This window comes from Gallus gallus, chromosome 7 (genome assembly GCF_016699485.2).
Source record: "Gallus gallus isolate bGalGal1 chromosome 7, bGalGal1.mat.broiler.GRCg7b, whole genome shotgun sequence".
Lineage (NCBI taxonomy): Eukaryota > Metazoa > Chordata > Aves > Galliformes > Phasianidae > Gallus > Gallus gallus.
This window is the reverse complement of record NC_052538.1, coordinates 32,350,363-32,374,091: the sequence shown is the minus strand read 5'-3', so window position 1 is coordinate 32,374,091 and position 23,729 is coordinate 32,350,363. Positions and strand designations below refer to the sequence as shown.

At 37.0% G+C, this 23,729-nt stretch overlaps 1 protein-coding gene across 6 annotated transcripts in view; it reads right to left on the bottom strand.

Moving 5' to 3' along the window:
* ARHGAP15 (Rho GTPase activating protein 15) overlaps window positions 1–23,729 on the bottom strand; it is a 318,635-nt gene that overhangs the window by 265,254 nt on the left and 29,652 nt on the right. For 5 of the 6 annotated variants that reach the window (NM_001008476.2, XM_025152213.3, XM_025152211.2 and 2 more), the window contains 3 exons: window positions 9,816–9,890; window positions 5,746–5,807; window positions 522–609 (listed from right to left, as the gene is read on the bottom strand). In NM_001008476.2, the coding sequence (NP_001008476.1) occupies window positions 522–609; window positions 5,746–5,807; window positions 9,816–9,890 (225 nt within the window). Of the gene's footprint in view, window positions 1–521; window positions 610–5,745; window positions 5,808–9,815; window positions 9,891–17,852; window positions 17,892–23,729 lie in introns of all 6 variants that reach the window. The other variant, XM_025152214.2, reaches the window with a different exon arrangement.

The following is a 23,729-nucleotide window of genomic DNA, read 5'->3' as shown; positions in this document are numbered from 1 at the left end:
GTATAAGCCACTTTATAGGATGGTAGATAACTTAAATTCATGTATTAAAGATGTGCATACGTGGTTTAATACAATTTACATCTCACAATATCCTTTGCAACATATTCTCATCGCATCATCTGTTAAGCATTTATTACTAATGCATTTTATAACATACTTTATAATACATTATTTGAGGAAGTAGCTGCATTTAGTGATCATTTTCATAAATAAGAATAAAGCATTTATAAATGACACCTTAATTTAAAGTGTTACCTTCACATTACCGGATAGTCACTCACCATTTGTCTCACTCTGCAATTATTCTCAAAATGCACCTCTTAATAAAGGACGTGCTAAGTCCTATTTCTTCTCATACTCTACATCTGATTAAAAGTTTATCAAGGCACTTTCCTTCAGCTGCTCTCTGGTCTTTGAAGGTTGGCAGCTCAGTCTGAACTTGCCTTATATAAGCAGCAAAGTTTTAATACTGCAGTAACAGTTGCAAAGAAGCGGAGTGTATTGAATGGCTGATTGCCTACCAGATTGGCCAGTGCTGGCTGTTTGGATTCTTTGTAGAATTCCATTTTCCGAGAAGTAAGAACAATCCAAGACGTGGACCAGTTTTTCCTTAAAAATAAAATAATAAAAATTATTAGCGAGACACGCAAGCAGGGTGTAAGATCCATCTGTAGATACAGTTTTTAAATATTTCATTTCAGAAAGAAAAAATGATCTGAACTCAATCTTCCGCTAGTTTTGATGAAATTGTCCCATCATAATTATGATACGAGTGTGGCCTAACAGGAAAGCATGAAAGCTTTGTTTCCCCTCATTCCCTTTTTAAAGCCTCTCTGCTTCTTTTAGCACCAAGGTGCCTCAACCACAGGAAAGCAGAGGGATTATTCACACATGCTTAAGGTTCACATATGCTATGAGTGTTCCAATAGCTTATGCCCTTCTGATAACTACTATTTAAAATAGAATAAAGAAGGAAAAAATAAAGACAATTTGATCCAACTGTGCGGTTCAGTAAAGGGTCTGTTCTGAAAGGTCCAAAATACTTCCTCTTTTTTCAAAACGAAAAATCCACAGGAAAGAAAGAAAGAAAAGAATGATATTTCAGTGAGATTTAAATTTCTGTAAAACATTGAGAGCTTATAGTACAGCCTAAAACGCTGGCAAACTGCTGGAGCCTGGGAGAAGAAACCAAAATACACATGGATAAGTAAATGGTGTCTCCCTGCACAGAAGAACATAATAATCAACTCACAGAGAAATTATATTATATATATTACACATAATGTGATGTTTTAAACCACCATATAATCATAAACAAATGGATATTGCCTGATAGAAATCTATTTCTGATGAAAGTCAAGTCTGACTCACTGATTTTGGGGCCATAACATTTGTTATTTACAAAAACACTCATAACTTGTCTATTTGCTTTACATGAACACAAACTGCAAACTTTAACATTTTAGAACAGACTTGAACATGCATGTGACAAGCAGGTTGTTTCACCAATATGCTGTGGTGCCTTGAAAGGAGGAAGTTGACTGTTAACATCAGGAGTATTAAAATATTTTTCCTCTTTATTCTTTCTTCCTTAGTCTCTGTGAGCTCCCAATATTTAACTACCCCTAACTAAACCAAATACATTCATTTTTAATTCTAGCAAAATTGGTCCTTGTTGAGTTGGTTTTCTTTGGGATGTTCACTTTCACATTCACCTCAAAGCTCAACCGCATTCAATATGGCATCAAACAATAATACATTTTTTCTCTTTTAACTATCTTCCTCTGTAATACAAAGGAGCATAACCAGTCTTACAGATGAAGTCCTAATTTCACTGACATTAACAGAACTACTGCTCATTTCTGTGTGGCCAAGGTTTCACCCAGCATGATATAAAGTTCATCCCAAAAATATATCCAACAGGTGGGAACAATGTGGAAAACAAACAAACAACACTCTCAATGAATTAGAAGAATGCATTTGAAGAAAATAGGACTGCCTTTTTAATGTTATGTTAATTGAGGGAAAACAAATATAGAGACTAAGAAGAATACCTGACTGGGGGAATATATTTTCCCCTCAGTGTTTGTAAGTCACTTTGAAATTTCCAGCTAAGTTTATTACAACTGTAAAGTATCCATAGCTAACGTGAACTATGTTCTGTTCACAGCTGAGGACTGTGCATATTGGTATTAAGAACACTTCAACCTCAACTAATTAGTTTTTACAGTGTCCTTGTGAAACAAGTGCTGTAGCTAACAATCACCATCAAAGAAATGAGTACAAGTTGTCTAGTGGTAAGCACAGCTTCAGTTCTTAATTTCTTCTTTTTTTCTCCCTGCTCATAAAAGGTCTTGCAAGCAAGCAGCCAAGCCTGCTGTGTACTGATTTAAACAGACTTTCCTATGGGTTGGATATACTGGGTAATTATTGATTACTAAGGGATTGAAATTGTAAGTACACAGCCTAGGTTCAGCACCTAACTTAGATCAAATGCTTGACAGCAGGCTCAACTAATATCAAAGCTGTACATGTACCTCAGAAATATACAGATACACATAGGAATACAAAGAAAAACAGACAAAAAAACCTGCTGCATCAGCACTTACATGCAGGACTGACATAAAGCGGACATAGTCAGGATCCCTTCCTTGGAAGGGCACACCATTCCTGCCCCAACAGCTGGGAGTAGGAGAGCTCACCCTGGCACCTCACACTGGGATTCCCACTGGCGCCAGTAGCTGGTATTGCATGCTGCAGCCCTACACCCCAATCTGGCTGCAGGAGCTGGCATACAAGTTTGCCCATAGCTAGCAGCCTGAACACAAAGCCCGTAGGATCCTTTCAGATGCAGAGAGCTATGGTCCCACCAGCTGCTGGTGCCAGGACCCCAGGAGCTGGCACCAGAACCTACCAGGCTTGTGCCCTCGGCCCAGCTCTGCTAGCTGCCACCGGTTTTATCTGCACACACACCCACAGGTCCCACCAGGAGCTAGCATGTAGCCCCTTACACAGAAGGGAGTAGGAATACATAGAGTTAATAAGACAAACTGTGGTGATCATTTACAGGGCTCAGCCAGTGTGTACTGCCTGGCCTCCTTTTACAAATGACAGGCTCTTTATACCCTCTGCCCTTCTCCACCTCTCTCCCATGCACACCCCCCATGAGTTTGCAGATCTCTGCAGTTCCTACATCTTCCCGGGCTGGGTCCCTCAGTTCACATCTTATCTTCTGCAAAATCCAGGCTGATCTTCACAGAGATTATAACAAACCTGTAGTTTGATAGCCCATCAATTTGTGTGACTGGAAAGTTCCTATCTTGTCATTGTCTCAACTTTTGCTTTATCAAGTCTGTTTCTCAGCATTTTACTTATTGTTTTCCCTTTTCTTTGTACGTTCCTGACTGAGGGGTCCTCACTCTGATAACGTGCTCAAATCAACACCCCCACATGCTGTCTCTTTCCTTGGTGATTAGTGCAACTGGCCAAGATTTTTTCTGGCTGTTGTCTTTTACTTAGAAGTCCTCTACCAGATAATCCTGCTGGAATAAACATACCCTCATCAAATATTGTGACTGACCAGACTGGATTCCCATCACTGCCTACCTTTCTTATTACCTATCGCTTGTGCTGGCAATGGTAATGGGAGGATGGTTGGACTAGATGATCTTGTAGGTCCTTTTCAACCTTGTGGTTCTATCATTCTATCATTGCCACATTGGAAAAGGTTCTTCACCAGATATCCTTATGGGAGCAAATGCTATTCTACTTATCTTTACAAAGTATCTCTTAAAAAAATGTTGGATAAGAGGTTTTACCTAAACTTCATTCTGAATTTTAAGGGAAGAATGCTTTAACTCCATGAGAGAAAAGAGAATTTAGTGTTTTGGCAGGAGACTACAGGAAACAGCCTCTACTATTCTCTGATTCTGTGAAATGTATTAGTGATGAGAATGCATATGAAATCCACCATAATATCTATAGGATTTTTTTCCTCTATATTCAAATTCCCTAGTCTTTTTTATATTACAGTTGCTTCATTTTAAAAATTACACTTTGAAATCAGAACTACACTGCTTCTGTGACCTAAAATGAAAAAGTACACGGACAATCTGATAAATACGTTTTCTATTTTATAAATTTATTAGTCAGATTTAAAAAGAACAAGCAAATTCCTTAAAGCGTATTAGTCTTTCTACAGATGGGGATGCTGCATTTGTTCCCATACAAGCAGTGACCTAAGACTTTTAATTTCTTAGAAAATTTCATTCACAATATTGTAGATTTTTTGTTGTTGTTGTTGTTCCATTCACAATAATGTAGTTTTTTTTTTTTTCCCCCCCACATCACACTAAGATTATTCAATAAGTCACCTCCAGTCAATGAACAAGTTTAGGGAAGTGAAAGGAGGAATCTGATAAAGTGTACACAAAGTAGATAAATCATTAGTACCTATGCTTTGTCTGTATAAAGACCTATAAATATCAGTAAACAGAGAAAATCCAGGTAGATTTAACAAGCTTATTGCTTGAATTCATCTATATCCATGACATTAATCTTATAGTTTAAAACATAGACAGCTCCTGAAAGCTAACCACTCCTGCACTGAAATGAGTCCTACTTTAAGAGCTACCGCGGCATTTGCATTCTGTCAAACGAACACCTGATGGCAGCACATTATAGCTTCAGTGCTGCTTTCAATTTCTAAGGCTTTTTTTTTTTTCCTCTCTCTCCAAGATGTGAGATCATTCAGTACTGTTTAGAACAGCAGCGGTCTTGCTAGGTTGCCTCTTCCCTGTGCTGATGGCAAACTGACGCGCAATGCCAAACTGTGGGTATGTATCGTGCTAAGGGTTCCTACAGGCATCAATTCTCACCAAGAAGTTAACACTCCTTTCTGGTCTGATTGGCAGATCATGCCATCCCACACACACCCTGCAAAAGATTTGAGCCCAGGTGTGGTATAAAGCATTACTAGCTTTGATGCCTTTTCCCAAAGTGCGAGTGCCACCTGTCTCTGATGTGCTACCATCTACAGGGTACCCAGTAGTAGAAAGTTTGGCCATGGGAGACAGCATTCTAGTTTGAAGTAAAAAAGCTGGATGGATATGGTGACATTCAGACTTTTTAAAAAATAAAATTCCAAGATGATTACAGTTTATCACTGTATGGACAATAACTTATTTCTCCAGGCAGAAAATTTAATATTTCATATTAATCTCTAATGATCATTGGTAACATACAAGACACTGATCACATCACCGCTACCACCTTACGGGCATCTAGATGCAACAGATGATACCAAATACTTCTATCAGTAGCTAATACTCATATTATTTTTTAGCAGAAATAGCATTAAGCAAATAAATGCTGACTGCTGTTGATAGTCTTGCCTAGGCATCCCCATATCCTACATCCCATTTACCATTCCTACAACCCATCCTTGACTTGTGAAGCACACACAGAGCACCTAAAATTTTCCCACTTGAAGAGATATTAGTTTGTGTGGTGCCTTAAGGTTGTTTTTAATATGCATATAACACATGCTCATCACATGTAATCAGCCTGCTAGATGTTGTTACTTGCATTCTGAGATTGTAACACTCCAAAAGCTGATCACACATTGGGTTAATGCTGAAATAAAGTCATTTTGGCTATAAGCCACGATAATAGTTACACATGCTTAAAATTCAGAGTGGATATGTGTTTACAACTGATAAGTTCTGTAACATTTACATATAATACCTTAATTTCTTGCCACCGTCTGCTATTTTAGCTTTTAGAAGATATCCTTCTTTCTCCACCACCTACAAGAAAGAAAAAGAAAAATAGATCAAAACCATATCATTTACTCAGGTTAATGTATCCATTTAGTTAGTACACACATAAGAGTCTGCATCTAACTGATCTAGTAGGGGGACATTTTATCATTAATTCACACTTTAGCCATTTATTTTTCTGTTACAGTCAGTTCTTTTGAAAATACGCAAACAACTTTCAAAGTCAATTAGTACACAGAATTAATCTGGAAAAAAAGCTCATGATAATACCTTATTGGTTGAGTTAGCAGAAACTTATATTAATGCATGTGAAGTTTCTGGTTCTAAGCTAAAAAAAAATAATTTAAAATATACTGTAAGTAAATTATGTCATTTAATATATCAAGTTGTAGGATTTTATGTTTCCTTAGTAGCTGTTATGAAGCACTGTACTTCTGTAAATGATTCTTGATTCCTAGAGTCTAAAGAGAATGCTGTTTAGGGCCAACTAATGTCAGAGCAATGCCAAATATGGGTACAACCAGAGAAATCCATTGCCTCAATAGGTGTCACATTTTGCTTTGAGTTAGTACTAAAATAGGGCTCACTGAAGATGCTAGAAGACATTGGGCTTTTATGCCGTGCTGCCTTCTGGATGAACTATAGCACTGAGGATCTCACCCTCACAGCCTTTAAAAGGTCACACTTCACTGCTGTGTGTGTGAATGTGTGCAGGGAAAGTTGTCTTCAAGTTCCCAGCTGAACTAAACGATCTCATACTATAGCAGAAAACCGAATCTAGTGGTTGGTCAATTTTCAACATAAAATCTGAAACTGGAATTATAAACAGAGGAAATCACAGCTGTGATGTGCATTTTCCAAAACATATCCAGGAAGGCAAAGTCCTTAGCTACTGCCTACACAAAGCAGTATGTGATACTAGCAATCAGATATCACCTGCATAGATCTCCTCGTTTGCTATTGCAGTTTGTAACGTGATGAAAAGCATAATAGTGACAGCAGAGCAGCAAGATCCCAGTCTGCAGGAAGCAAGGATTCATTCAAACACAACAGCAATAGGTAGAGAAATAAAAGAAACTGCTCACCTTCCGAAGACCTAAGATACACAGTGATCTCCACTGAGATCCTCTTGCCTCCACTGCCAACCTTCAATGAGGTCTGGAGTGGATCCTGGCTCCACCCCTTCCAATCACTCAGGTACACTGCTTGCACCTGAGCTCCCTTGGGTTGGCCCTGCCATCCCACCAGGTGCTCAATCACTGCTTCAAGCTGTGACTTGGCATTTCTACTACACAGTGTCTGAAACTTGACTCTTTTTTTTTTTTCTCTCTGCATGTGTGTGTGTGTGTGTGTGTGTGTGTGTGTGTGTGTGTGTGTGTGTGTGTCAGGCTATAAAATGTTGGATACACATGAGGCTGCAGCACTAGGTTGCACAGGATCAATGTTGCATTTGAGTTTTTGAATACTAGAAGTAAATCCTGCTCTTGTTCTTAATTTTTATTTCTTCCTTTCAATCCTTATGAACCTGTGATGTAGGCTTCAGGATGTTTCAGAGAATTATGTAAGTTTGTATTAAGAAAAACTAAAAGAAGAAAATTATTCAACTAAAGCCACTGACTTGCTAGCTATCTCATTAGTTTAGAATGTCCTTACTATGTCAGTGATGGAAAAAGAGAATGCGGGGATACCTCAGCGTTTCCAGAAGGAAAGCAGTGATTCAGAGTGGGCCTGCTTTCACTTTCAAACACTGCTGAGTCAGTGCCTGACTGGAGTAACTCCTCATGGTCTTATAGGAAATTTCATCACGAGATGGTTTTGTACCAATTTCAGTATTTTTTTTTCCATCTGCAAAGCTATTAAGTGGCAATAAAACATGCTTTACCTGCAACATAAGGTTTTTTAAATCAAGCATACCTTTTATTTTAATTGCACAAAATATCAATCATGGTATTAACATACATTTGACTATCACCATAGATTCTGTCTCTTGTTTGTATACAGAATATAATGAAATATGTACTATGTACATGTCTCTTTGTACCAATGAAAAGGTCTGTGGACAATGATCTAGGTGATATTCTCAAATGTATACATGGGGATTAGTGTGTGAATTTTCTCTAATTTGTACTTATCTCATGCAAATTCCTGTCATGCATATCATTGCCATAGAATATATAGAAAGTGTATGAGGATTATTGTGCAGATTCATGTCACTATTTATCTAGTGATGGATGGCTGAATTATTAGAACTAAAATAAGACTTAATCCCCAGGTCCATCTACTTTTATTATTATTATTATTAATACACTTATTTTACATCTTTGGAAAAAACGTCTTCCCCTCCTAACTGTTCATTTTTGTAGCATAAATCTTCTGGTGCTTAGCCAGGGCCAGAGATGCCAAATAACATATGAGAAAGGTTATTCTTTTAATATTTCTATCCATCTGGAAACAGAAATTGGGAGGAGCGTTGGCTAACCATTCAAGCTGTTGATTGCTTCTCTGAATCAGACCCAAAATTTCATCCTTTCAAAGTTTAGCAACACTCTTTCCAGACTGTTATTTTAACCAATCCAAAACTAAAGGCAAATGTGATTTTCAACACTGGATTTGAATCACCTCTGTTCCTACATTTTGGGAAGTTAAACATTGGATATGTTTCCAGATGAAAATATTGGTACTTAATGATATTTTCCATGTAGCAGTCTTGAGCTAGAATATAAAATCCACTAGCAAACGTGGGACAGATAAGATATCCCAATTTAAGTCCTGTAGTTCAAATCCATACTTTTTTCAAAATTGAACACTTCAAAAGTAATCAGTTCATAAATACAGGATATTCATGATACCTCTGTGATAAAGGAAGTTATATATGTATATTGGTTTAATTAAATTATTATAGGTGCTGTCTCTAAGAAAATAAGCGTAGTCTTCATTATTCAATGATGTGTACAGTGTTCTCTGTAATTAGCATACAGCGTATTTACAGAATTACAAAATTACTTTATCACCAAGACGAATAAATGATTTCAAGGATGACCCCAATATTTATATAATCTCTGTTCATGGAGCTGTATTTTCCTTTTCTAACATCTGTTAATACCCTTTTTCCATGTACAGATTTGGAAGGAAATACTTGCATGATGGCTCGGGATTCTATTGTAAACGGATGACATTAGATTAAAAAGAATACCAAATATATCTTAATGATATGCTCTGCTTTTTTTCCTGTCTCAATAAATATCATCATTTCTTGTTAAGATGTTGCCCCTTCTGCACCTTTTTGACATATGGAAGGTTGAGAATATAACCCAAAATGCCCTGAAAGAATTAACATAGAAGAACATTGAATAGTTCTGTTCTTTGTTGTTGCTGTTGTTTATTTTTAATTTGTTATTTACGAAAAAAAAAGAGGAAAACTCGTATGTATAAATATTAGAGTTTCTCTCTAATGAGCAAACGTTACGAACAGTGTAAGAAACAGTAATTACCTCTAGATCACATATAGGTTTCATAATTTTCTTATTGATAAGAATGACAAGTTTTTGAACCTACCTAATCCTAGAAAGTTCACATATGTAAAAGCAACATTTTTTACTCATCTGTATTTGAATATTCATTTTATTTTCAGCTTAAAAAAAGAAAAACAATTCTCTACCCTTTTCATCCCCCCTAAATTCTTTTAGTTTCATGAAAATTGTGGTAAATGTAGTGCTCACTTTCATTTAAGAAAATTAATATTAGTATGAAAACCACCTTTGTGTGGACAAAGACATGGTTACATTCCTTTATCCAGAGTATTTCTACTGATGAAATAGTCTAGTAAGACTGAGTTAGCAGCAAAGTCAAGCCATACAAACTGCTTTGTATCTTTGATTATTCTTTTTACTGATTAATCAAAGTCCTTCAAATCCCTTAACATCTTGAGGCATCTGAAACCTCGTGTATTTATTCTTTAGTAAAACGTGCAATATTTACATTGTAAGCTTCTAAAGAGCAAAAATGATTTATCAATTCTGTAAAGCAATTTCTTACCGTGTGGTCTGGTGTACTAATGATGTCTGCAAGCGTTAAGTTATGTTGGGAATGATTTCTTCTGTGACGATTTATCTGAAGAAAGAAAAAAGGAAAAAAGCAAGGATTTAATTCCAAAGAGGATTCAAATATATACAGGTGGATGGACCAACAAATACAATTACCAGGCATGTGCAGCATGTATTGGATGTAGTTTTGGAAACCTGGCTTCTTTTAGTACAGTTTTCTGTGAAAACTGATTTTACCCCAATATTTGGTAACCTTCCTGGATATGAAAAAGGCACAGCTACTAAATCCTAAAGATCTTCAACATAAATGTGCTTTTTTTTTTTTTTTTTTTTAATGATGTGACATTGAAAAAGTAAGTTAAAACTTGACCAATTGATAAAAATTGTTTGAAATTGAGACTCTTCCATCAAGAATCTATCTGGTTAGGTGATCTTACACACATTTTACAAGAAAGGAAAAGGTGCTAATTGGAACCTCAAGACTACAAAGAAAGTCTCCGAAGAAATTAAAACATATTTGGGAATGCGTATGAAATATGTCTTATGTTTTAACTGCTCTAAGGGCTATTTCTAACTCTCCACATCTAGAAGGCTGCAGCAAGATTGGATTCTGATTCTACAATTGTTCCCGAGGGCTGAGTCCTTGATTTCCTCCTGTTCCCTCTCTTCCAGAAGAAAACTGTGATTTAACTCTGCAAAATCAGATTACATTATACCAGACATTATTAAGACTAAATAAAAGTTGGATCACAAATCAAGGGCTTCTGTTGAAAAGAACAGACGCTGAAAGGAATTTTACAAATCTATGACAAAGAATAGGTCACCAAAATATATGTATACATTTTTACAAAACTTTTACTGCTTAAATTTGGTATTACTCAAAAATAATATAGTTTGGATCCTGTAAAATCCAGTGATTTTCTCATCTTTTAACAGAAATAAAAAAGCAAACAACAAAATAATTTCAACTAGCTTCCACTGTATTCATCATAATGCATTCTCTTTTTCTCTATTGAAACGGAGTTAGCTGAAAGTCATAATATATTCTGTTTATATTTAAGTGTCTGAATATAGAAAATGTTCTTAATTAATCCAGAGGGCCACGCTCAAAAAGCAGTTAAACATATTATGATCCCATATTTTTTCTCCACATATTGCTTTCATGTTTATTTGTAAGCGCTAACATATTTAAGCCTTGAAATCTATATCCTAGATATTGCTCTACACTCCTAGTCAGAGCTAATGAGCTTAATGAATTACCAGTTCTAAATTTAATACAAACATTTCAAAGAAAGAGATAAAACATTCTTCACAATTCAAAAGTTTCTCTGACCTATTTATGAAGAATATCACTTAACAATTTCATTAAGGGTGAGTAACAGCTGGTGACATGGCTGTGTCCTAAAGTGTTTTTCTCTCTTAATATTCTGCATCTTAAGCAATCGAGCTTTCATAAGAAATACTTTAGTTAGTGGCAGTCCCTCCTTTGGGGAGAAAAAAAATGTCAGACCACATTTTCTGTATTTTGCAATCTTGTTTTCAGGAGTGTCATGTTCCTGTTTTATTAGCATGTAGGGTAAACAAGAATGATTTGCTGATGCTATTGAGAGAACTTCTAAGATTACAGTCTTTCCATTTAGATTTTGGGTGGAACTTAATATTAATGCAAGCAGAGACATGTCTATAAATTCAAAATAAATTAATTCAATTTATCTTTTTCTTTATCCTTACTATCCAGCATCTCAAAGTCCTATAGTGCACAAGACATATAACTAAAGTATTCAGGTCTAGATCATAGCATTTTTTTACCCAGATCCCCTACTCTAATTATTCTTTAACATACAGCATAGCATACTGCCCCATGATGCTTTCCAAAATATATGCTTCACTCATCCAAATTAAGTAACAAGACACACTACTACGCTACAGCACTTATTTTAACATTCACTTGTTATCTCCAGGAACTGCACATGTCTGTTGGGGGTCCTATGTGCAACTTTGGGAAGTGCACAGCACCGATCAGAGCTTTTGGTCTGGTCTGAGACTCAGTGATCAGAGCACTACAATGAATAAAATGCTCACATTTGATACATGCTAGAAATACTACCGGAGGCATCAAATCCGTCCTTAATCAAATGATGGAAAGAGACTGTAAAATGTACTGCTTAAGTAGTGCTAGCAAGTTATTCAAGGTAGCAAAATTTAAAAGAAATACATTTTTTTTGAGGAAATATAAAAGGATTTAATAAAAGATTTAATTCTGGGTACAGATGACATAATGTGTCAACCTCTCCGCTATCTGCAAAGCTGAAATGATAAGGAAAAATGCGTATGTGCAATGAGAAAGAATAGACTCGATCATCTGATGTGATACTTTTGCAATTTTGCTTAAAATGTAAATGTTTCTCTTACAGGACAAAAATGAAGGAAATCACATTATTGTCCAGCAGTGAGCAATGTAATCTCAGGCAAGAAAGTCCTGGATCTCCCAAATAAGCAACCCACAGTTATATAAGACACGTTCAAGCTCTTCTGGAAAAATCTACCCCAAATATTTGGCTGAAAAGTGGAGTTAATGGAAATGTGAAATTTATAACAGCATTTTAGTTTAGGAACGGACCTTCTGAAAAACTGAATCAAAGCATCTTGAAACAAAACTCAACAACATTCTTTAATAAGTTAGATTTCATTAAATTTCAGAAGGACTTCTAACAATTCAATCAAATACATATCACAAACCCTGCCAAATGAGTTAGCTGTATCACTTCCTTTATGATAATATTCAATCAACTGTTAAAACACTATTACTAAGAGCATCTGAGTGACAATTAGGTCAATACACTCATATTTCTTCAAAATTCACCAGTTTTCCCTTTAGCAAAATCAAAAGTTTAAATGAGAAGTAACAATTCTCAGTGATACATTTTTGAGTTTCCCAAATACTCAGAGGAAAGCATTGGCTTGATTTCATTATTTCCTGCAGTTTTTAGTAGTTAGACCATAAATTAGGTGTTTTGAGATATTTTTCTCTCTCTAGCTCCATTCATTTACTCTAAGAAACTGAAGCAAAATCTAAATAATGTCTGTCACAAGTCCTCTACCTCACCTCCCAGCATATGATGAAAGGCAGAGATTTACAGGAGAAGTTCGTGAGATCCCTTTTTGGGAAAGTCAGCTAATCAGCAGTTTTCTGATTTGATGAACATTCTTCAGTCAGCAACAATGTCACCTGCAGCATTAAAAATCTACTCTGCGAGCGCTTGCAAGTCTGTGGGCAAGTCTGGTTTTGTTAAATTCAGCCTCAGCAGCCCTCCCTTCCCCTTAGCTAAAGGGTATCTATCTCCTACCAGAGTTTTTCCAGCATCTTAACATTAATCCATCATTATACTTTCTAGAATGGCAAAGCCTCCATTATATATGCCTGGTATCCCGGTGTGAAGGGGCAACCATCTGACAACTGCTACTTTAACATTAATGAAATAACATACCATAACCTGATGTCTAGTTCCATTTCTTGTCATGTACCTATTTGTTCTTTAATTTCTCCCTCTTTCTGTGGGAATATATCACCACTATATTGCTGGTCTCTTCATATATTGTGGTTTTGACTTAAAAAGAATCTTGAAGGACTGATCTGGATTTTTTTTTCTTATTATAACCATTTTTCTGATCAAGGTCAGTGAGAAGCAGCATATTTATGTCTGATTTCACCCAAACATAATAAAATTGACTGACATCTCTCAAAAGGTCCAGACAGACTACTTTAATGCAATCTACAGACAGCGAATTATTTCCTGAAACATCAATCTGAATTCACTCTTATCCTTAAGTAATTAAGAAAATTCTAAGACCTTTATAGGTGGTTTCCAACATTATTGAATAAATTATCAACCATAGATTATTTACACACAAATCCTCCTGTCAGCAGACTGAGAAAACCATAGCTTGCTCAAACAAAATACAACTAGTGCAGAAGAGCTCTGCTTCAGATAAGAAACCCTATGAAGACATCAACCTGCCATTTTCTCCACCAGCCACTGTACTGCTCCACCAAGGAGAACATTCTCATGGAGGTTTTTCTTAGCATTCTACCCCAAAACTACCTCTTTGTTCACACTTTGACCTCTCTTCTTAGAAGTCTAACTATTGTTTATTTTCATCCTACCCACCCTGCAGTCAACTAACATAGAGATTCCAATACCCAAAAAGAGAGAAACCCCTGCTGTCGAGAACTTGCTCCTGCATGTTGCTCAGCTCTGGACTTCATCCAGCAAAGCACTCTGCAACACACTTAAGTGGTTTTCTGGATGAGGGCCAGAACACTCAATTCTTTATGGGATCGAACTTTCTGGTGGCAGCATTAAAGTTTGCAATAAAAGTACAAACTAGTCGCATAAACTTTTGTGAAAACTATTCCCTCCACAGAGAAGGAGGGGTGATACCTGATTTAGTGATGCCTGTGGTCATTTCACTCCCTGTCACTCCGATATGGCAGTGACAGCTCATATGTGTTTAGATAGAGAAAGTTAACAAAAACCTATTATAGCATTTCTTAATAGCTCCATCTCTTGAAAGACACCTTGGCTATAGGCAAGGGAAAGGAAAATCCTGTAACATTTCAGTCAGTGCAGTGCTTCAAGCGATTTGTTTTGAAGAACCACTCTCAACCATTATAGCAAGTCTATCATTATCTACAGAAATTATTTGTAAACAGCTCTGATATGATAAGGTTTCTTTTCTACTGTGAAAGGCAGCAAGAAAATCCCATGGGGCTTCCTACTTGGAGATGCTTCTCTGTCATCTCAGCAGGCAAGGGTTTTCTATCCATCCTCAAGAAGTAAAGAGTAATCCCCTTCACACCTGACCTCTCATACACATGTTCTCAGTGCACTGGAGCCTGTTCAGCCCTGGGGACATTTTCCCATGTCCCTGCTGCTCCTTGCCCATAGCTGTATTCCTCCTGGCTTGCTCTGGAGCCCTCATACTACTGTCTTCCAAAGGCTGACATTACAGTGATAATAGGGGATTTTCTCCTTGCTTGTCCAAAGAGATTTGTTCAGAGGAAAAAAGTAACAGTGATTATGAAGCAATATAACTCAATGCTAGTGCACAATGCTTTTTTTTTTCCTTTTTTTCCTTTTTTTTTTTTCCTTCTTTTTCCTGAGGCTTTCAGGGAAAGGTAGACATAATGTGCAGTTTCAGACCTGTCCCCAACAGCCCCCCTTCACTCCTTGCTCTCTCTCCCCAGCCCCAGGCCTCTGAAAATTCATTACAATGCAGGTGGCTGAAACTTGCATGGATAGAGCCTTTGTGCACCAGCTACAGACCAGATAATCTCTCTACGCGTCGTTTAATAAGAAAACCACAGCCCTTATAGGCTCGAGTTTGTTACATACAACATGCTCTTAGGAGAATCTGCAGAATGAAGCCAGTGGGGGGAAAAAAAAAAAAGAAAACATGGGATTGTGTTGCATTCCCTCTGCGTGGCTCCCTTTGAGCACACTGCCCTCTATATTCAGTTCAGATCTCCAGAGTCCATGAAAATAATGATAATGGCTTTGCTTCCCTTGACCTCTTGCTCTCTTATAAATCAGAATCCTATAGACCTTTCCCACAATGAGAGGGCCCTCCTTCGTACTGCAGCCTGTGAAGATAGGTATTTTATATTTAGGCAATTTAATCACTTGGGCATGCTCTCTGGCTTCAGAAGTTCTGTAGATAAGCACCACAGTGCTTTTCCCATGGAAACATCTCAATTTATTCAGATGCTTCATTCATGAAATAAGAGAAAATTCATTATTCAGCTTGCAGTTTAAACGTCAGCTGGTGTTGGGATGAACTGTATGGTCAGAGAAAAAATAATCATGATTTTGATTACCAAACTATCTCACCTTCTTTCCCAAAATTTTGGGGGGGGATAATCCAAATTTGGGTTATCCAATTTGGGCTAATATTTAAACTCCAAGGATAAGCCTACAAGAGGTGCTAGGTAATTTTCTCCATTATGGCTTGGTGAATCCCAGGAGCAGATTTTCCCTAAGTGGGAGCCCTTTTGTTTCTCTCTAGCTACTCAAATGGGCTTTGAATTTTGTCCAATTGATCCCTGCTTTGAGGGAGTCCCAGCTGATGTCATTGGCTTCATTTGCAGCCTTTTCAGGAGTAGGAGATCTGCTGAAATTGTATCTGGAAGAGGATACGGCTACGGAAGGTTCTTACCATCCATATAAGTCAGAGAAATACTAAGGCTGCTCTAAACTTGACTGTGGATTGCTCAGATTCATGTACCTAAGGATCAAAGCATTGCAAAGGGACCAACAGCTGCGGAGCATCTAATCCTAAGATTTTCCAACTGGAAATCAGACTGGAACCTGCTATCAAATTTTCAATACGCTCTAATTGTATTAAATGCAATACTTACTGATTCAAGAAAAGAACAGTAAAAGCAAAGCTTTTTTTGTACAACCCTTTTCTATGTTACAGCCTGCAGTATGTAACAAATACAGCACCATTCACACTGTGACACTATTCATCTAGCTGTACACTAAAATGCATACTATAAAATATGTTGATAAGTTTCCTATAGATAACATAGTTCTTTATTTTGGTTTACCATATTATCAGAATATATTAACCTTAAGTACTGCACATGCTTTGATAAAATTACGGATGAGCAGTGCACCAACGATAGAGGAAATAAGGAGTAAAAACAGCAGGAACAGAAATGCAAATTGACATCAGTATTTCAGTTTCTTTGCCTTTGACATTCACATCTGCAAAAATATGTTCTTTGAGGATGTCTATGAAAGGTAAATATCAACGTTAATAAAGCCAGAGAAAAATGGTAGATTATCTTTTCACAACCCCTCTAGATCCTAGGGAAATAAAGACAGGAGATGTGGAAACAGCTAGAACAGCAAATGTGTCAACAGCTCTGGCCTGAAACTGCATCCCAGAATAGTATTCCCAGGACAGAGGGGCAAGAAAAAAATCATTAAAACCTACTGATTTAACTGTGCAAAGACATCCAGAAGAATTGCCTTTAGAAAATCACACTCGGCATGTACACTACAATCAAAATGCACTCAAAAGCTCAGCCTCTCCTGAAAGAACTGTCTTAACAGAAAGAGCATAATTAGCATTGATGTCACATTCCTGTAAGTCATTAGCTACTATATTCCCTATAAATGCCATTGTATAAAATATTGTTAATATTCCTAGACAACTGCACAGTCCTCTCCACTAGACTCCAGTGCATGTCTTTATCCTGTTTGTCTAATTCTTTCTCTTGGATTTAAGCGAGTCAAAAACTCACCTTATGCTACTGCAGAAGCAATTTTTATTTTTGAAGGTTAATCCAACTCAGCAGGATTTAGGGATGGCACTTTTGCTTGGTCGTAGGCATGTTGGCTCAGGCCAGACAGCTGTTTGGACATTCTCCACTGGGAATCTTGCCCTCAACACCCACAGTTGATGCACATACATGGTCTACTGGCTGCCTACTTCCATGCCCATCTGTTCAAATGGCATGATGCCCACTCACAAGTTCGCTGGATCCTTGCCCTTAGTGTGTAGATGCCAGGCAATGATGGGCTTAGATGGGCAGCCTGCAAAATACTGAAAGTGATCATTTTTTTCCTGTAGGAAGTCCTTCCTCTGTGATAGCACTGAAGCATGGACACCACATGCTACCCTACACTTAATAACACCTGTGGACGTATATGTGCCAGAAACACAAAGGCGGGGAGGTGGGGGGGGGAGGCACTGGGAAGGGGGAGGGAGGAATGTATGGGGGGTTGGGGTGCAGGAAAGAAATGATACAAGGAAATTGCATGGATTCTTGTGTAAGAATTACTCTGTGTTGCAAATGGCAATGAAGGGATACCCAGGCAGTTGACGTTGCATCCCTTGGCTGCCTACTTCCAGTACACACCACCACTGCATGCCCCCCAGTAACAGTAGTGTATAAAAAAATCTGAGGTAGATCACAGTGAAAGCACTAAGAGCCGAATACAGACGTAAAACTGCTTACCATCAATGCACATTCCATCTATACTTCATAAAATATTCCCTGGAAAACAACAGCACCAGTAAAGGTGTGTAGAAAAAAAAAAAAAAAAAGTCTTTTTAATAAATATCCATTTTAATTCATGTTCTTGCCCTGACATATAATAACACAGGAAACCTTACATACAAGGGACTCTTTTTTTTTTTTTTTTTTTTTTAATGAAAGTTAGTAGAGTTGAAAAGCTTCTGTCTTTGGGGGGTTTTTTAGTGTCCAATAGCCAACCTTACTGAAGATATTTTAGAACAAAGTAATAATATCAAATTCTGAATATTTTATCCCCAAAGATATTTTAAGAGAAAAATTAAAACTTAATTTTATTACTTTAATTAGTAAACTGCTTTAAAAACAATAATGTTAATTATAATAAAATAATATGCTTTATTAAAGTTCCAATTGGAGATATTTGAACAAGCTTTAAGTACTTAGAAAACCCATATAATTTTCACAGATCATTCGAAATGTTTACTGTCCTTTATACATAGTAAGAGGGTCATCAGAGTTTCTGGTCTTTGATTAGATGACTGAAACTTTTAAAAGAAAGAAGAAAAACACAAGGATCCCAGCAGCAAACATCCAATGGAGTCTTCCAGGACTCCCAGTTTCTTCCAACGCTCTGGCAAGCAAAATATCACTTCCTAACACTTGTGGAAAAGTAATAAAATGAGTTGCAAATCCCAGTGAAACACACAAACAGAATTATTCTAACACAGGTTCCCCCACCCCTTTTCTCTCCCTTCCCCTTGCAGAGTGCACCCCAACACTGCTTTAATGATTTAAAACGCTTGCTAGAAGGCTGAAAGGAGATATAAAAGCAGTGGCATGGCTGGATCCGCAGCCTGGCTTGGGGCTCTCATCTATTCAGCAGTGGAAGCCTGTGCTGGAAGGCACATTTAGACTGTGTCTAACTTAGAGTTTATTCTGGGGTGACTGGATTTGAGAGTGCTCTCCCTACCCTAGAGAATTGTTTGCTGCGCAGAGACATCCGTCTTGTCTGTGAGTATGCTTTGCCGAATCAGTCATGTGTGTCTCCTTGATCTGTTTTGGTCTGGACATATTTTCAAATCGTTGTATCTAAGTTTTGCAGGAGCAGTGCCGAAAAAGTCCTGGCTCCCAAATAAAATTAGATTTATATGGAATGCATGCCAAAGAAGTCACTATGAACGTCCAGTGACAAAATCAAGGAACCAGAACAGGAAAATAAAAGCATTTTTTGCAAAGTATATTTTTAATGAGATTGGAAGGAGCATCTTTGAACACAAGTCACAAGTGAAAACCTCATAATTAAATGTTAATAAAAACTATTCAGAGATCAAAATGAGAGGCTGTAGCACGGAATCACTTGGATACCTGTCAGCTTGCTAATATCTAGATGGCCATCTCACTTACCACCTGCTCCCCTTTCCCTTTGCACTAATAACTTGAGTAAGCTTGTGAATGCTTTTCCCTCCTCTGCTGGCTCACATTAGTCTCTCATATAATCAAAAACTGTAATCTCTCTCCAAAGAAGTCAGTATTGCTTATTAACATTGTTCAGAGGACTAAAGTATGCTGCAGTAGAACAAAGAATGAAGTAAAGTTTTCAAGCAGATTTTCCCAGGTGCCATTAAAATCACTAACATGAAAGAAATAGAGCAATCAAAATAATAACTCCTCTGTTTCAAGTAGCTTTTCAAGTAAAAGGGCAATTTTGCAAAGGTCAATTAGCAGGATGACTCCTTCATATTCTATGTGATATCATGTTATAATGTTAGAAAAAGAATGCAAATATTTCAAGTCTTAAATTTTATTCTCTCTGCCTTTGAGATTTCTCAGCTTAATCACAACTTTGCTGCAAACCAGGTAGAACAGCAGTGATTACTAATGGTTACTCAGCTCTGGGATTCTCTACGTGCCATTTACCCCTCTTAATATTTTAACACCAACCAAAAACTGCTGACAGAGTAAAATACGGTAATACTCAGGTGGTTGTTGTTGTGGGTTTTTTTTAATATCGTTAAATAACAAAATTAGCTCCTCTCATTTGCATTGGTCTCCAGGGCTCTTTTTTGAATCTTTGTTACACAGATTATTTATATATAAAACAACAACAACATCCACATGTGTTTTGGGAAAGTAAACACTACAACTGCTGAACACTGTTGTCCACATTGCCTAAATACTATTTTATATTGTTCCCTTCATAAGCCAAGAAACATTCTAAGTAATACAATGCTCTTTTGTGCTCATTCCACAGTTTGGTCCATACAATGAAGGCAGTGTGCAAGAGAGAAGTGTGTAGTTCTGATCTAAGTACACTGAATCTCTTGGTTTTACTCTTGTGGCATTGCTCTGACAGCAAATCATATAACACTTATACAGAAGATAAAGAAAATGGAATTATCCAGTTTGAAATATCTAGATAAAATGGAGATGGCCTTTGATTTGAGTTTCTTTGTTCTGACAGAGAACTCATCTACCTTGTGTAAAATAAAATACCATCAACAAAACCAAACAAGAATCACCCACTACCATCCAACACATGGGCAATGTGCAGGCTGTGATCTGGATATGCTGCCAGAGAAGTCAACAGCCTTACTGCAAAAGATAAATAAAAAAGTACCTCAAGAAAAATATTGGACAAGTGTTATTAGAACCATCTTGGTGCATGAAAACAGAAAGTTGACTGCCTATTTCAGTTTGAATGAACTGATGGATTTACCAAATCATTTTGTGCTGCCTTCGTCTGCTACATTAAAGAACCCATTGGTGCCCAGTGTTGCTGCTGCACATAGGTAAGCAGGAAATCATTGCCTTTTTAATTTATTTTGGGTAAATCAAACAGGCTGTAGTTTCTCTATCAGCAAGACATTTGTCCCAACTCCCATATTTATCACACTCAGGGCACAACTCTGTTTCACACTGAAACACCTAGAAAAGCTATGTTTTGCAGTAAAACCTCAGAATACTGTTCCTTATTCTGGAAACACGGCCTGTTTCCCATATACATTTGCGTTTGGATAAATTAAATATACTTTCAGCCATTAAGTAATCCAGATGACTCTCCACAAGTGTCTTTACCCAGACCTATTTACCAGATCATCAATCTTCGCTTTATTTTAAAATTTTATTAGAACGGTTCTATTTACTTCCATACCATACATAAAAAGAGTGATTAGTGTCAAGCTTAGTACCACTCCCTGGAGATCAACTCTAAAAATCCACCCAGTTGATGATGATTCTCCAGGGACTACTTCCTGAAACGTGTAAATTAATCAGTTCTTAATCCATTTAACGTGTGCTTCACAGATACAGCACATTGCTAATATTTAATCAGAACGTCACGTATTATTAAGTCGAGTCACTTACAAACTTTCACTGCACTTCATAAAAATGCTTGTTTCTTTCAGTGAAACTTCTATCAGAAAATAATGTCACTTTGTTTGATTTTGTTAGAAAGTGGTTTTATCATTCAAGTATGGTGATTGACTTCATTTCTTTTTATTTAAACCCTATAACAACTTTTCCATTAGTTAATCCAATACTTTCTAAGATTAACCTATTTTTTTTAATCATGCCTTTTTTTCTTTTTCTTTTTCTTTTTTTTTTAATTGAAGATGTTTTTGAACCTCTTGTAATTTCTATGGCAATCCAAGATTATTTGTGTTTGAAATTAACAGGCAAGGATCACCTCAGAAAAATCCTTAGGGCACTAGCTTGACTTTTATTTAAGTTTCCTGAAATTTTGTTACATTCTGCTAATTTTTCTATTACTGGTATCATGGTTAGACGCCATTCCAAATGTTTCAAGTCAGTAATAGATAGAAAAGTTCATCATCACATAACCAAATTGCTCCTGATTTACCACCCTGTTCCCAAAGAAATGATGTATTTGCTGCCTCACTTTGGTAGTGTGCTGAGAAGTTCTAGCATTAAGTTCTTACAGAGGTGAAAACAAACTTTTAGAAATTATTCTACTTTCCAGAGCTCAGAACATGGAGAATTTGGAAAACTCCAGGGCATAATAAAGGCATCAGCTTGGTCCAGCACTTGCAGGATTCACTTCACTAACACAATATCTAAGGCAAAGATTTTCTATACTGTTTAGCATTTTGCTGCTTTTCACTGTGTAACCCCTCTTTCTCTAGCAGTACAAAAAATCCTTCATTAATTTATCTCTATGTACACCTATACTCTGCAACTATAGATATATTAAACAGTGAATACATAGCAGTGTTTTACAGAAAGAACAGAAGTATCTGGAATCTACAGTTATCACATGCTAAAATAATGAAGTTTATTTTGTATTGTATTTTAACCAACTCTCTGTTTATCTGTAAGGAAAGTTGCCAAATCAAAAATGAAGTATTTTTTGTCTCATCAATACAGGTGCACATATCTTCAGAAAGGCAGAAGTAAGCTAGCACTCCATCTCATGCCAACTTGTAAAATATCTACTCATATCATCTTGCAATATTAAGTATTTGGGCACTAAAGTGGAGCACAATGGAAGACAAATCCCTCTAAATTATAATTCTTCCATAATTTATTACGCATTGCCATAGAAACTAATTTGCAAACTATTTTCTATGTGGCTCTGGAAGTATCAAAATTTAAACAATGCTCTGAATAAACATCTTAAAACACTCTAACATCAACATGCAAAAGCCCATTCTCTTCACAGCTCAAATATTCCAAATCTGGTAAATGGAGATTGACCTAGAAAACCCTACTCTGGGTTTGAGGATTGCCAGCTTTACTACAGCAGCATATTCATGCACAGATGTAGAGGTTGATATAAATGTTCAGAAAAAAATAGCATAAGAGCATGTGTATGTCTAATAGGTGCTTAAGCATGACCAATTGGGATTGGAAATTGTTGCTCGTGTATATACTACTGTGCAAACTGATGTATTTATGGTGCAATTACACACAGAACTGTATGATTGTGCTTTTTTTCTGTTGAACTTAATTCTTCTACAATAGCTACTGAAGGATTAATAGGTTATCAAATGGTTTAGATAGACTTCTCTTAAAACTGCTTTCATATGCTTTGTAAGCAATAATTTTCTGAGCCTAACTTCCCGTTTTGTAGGATATATCCAGACTGTGTGGCTACTGAAGGCAGTTGTCCTTTAGCCTTCTGCCTCACCACATGACTGAGCATCCATATACCTTACAACCATACACCCTGTCGAGTGCTATTCTCTTACACATCACAATTTACCTCGCTTTCTCCACTCAAACATGCAACCAAGCTGAGCAACAAGCTGCTTCAGCTGCCATGTCATTTCAGTTTTTACACGTCTTCCCTTTTTATGTGTGCTCCACATCTCTGTGATGTCTCATCTCCCCGTTCCACTGCCATAGGCTATGAGTCAGGAACAAGACTCAGGCTCAATGTCAAACACGGGGAAAATGGGAAAATATCATAGAACAGAAAATTAATGGGCACAAACACAGCTGTAAAACTGCCACCCTAATGGACTTTGTATCTTTCCGTCATTCCTCGGTTAATCTCAAAGAATATAGTAGCTATTGAATAGAAAGTACCTAATAAAGGTGAATAGCTAAAGAAAGTTCAAGACCAAAAAACTTCACACTGATAGAATTCTTCTCACATATGAAGGAACAAATAATCCCAAGAAGCATGTGAACTTTCCCCTTTCAGCCACAACATCTTGTTGGACCACCATGGCTGGTGGAAGAGCACGTCCTCAAAAATGTCTCAGCAGTGTCCCAAATCAAACACCCGGGAATGGAGTCCCAGGCTGAAAACACAGCTTCTCTGCATGGACAGAGACCTTGCTTTCATTTCTAAAAGAGAAATCTCAAGAGGAAAAACATGCAAAAATCTCCTTCGTC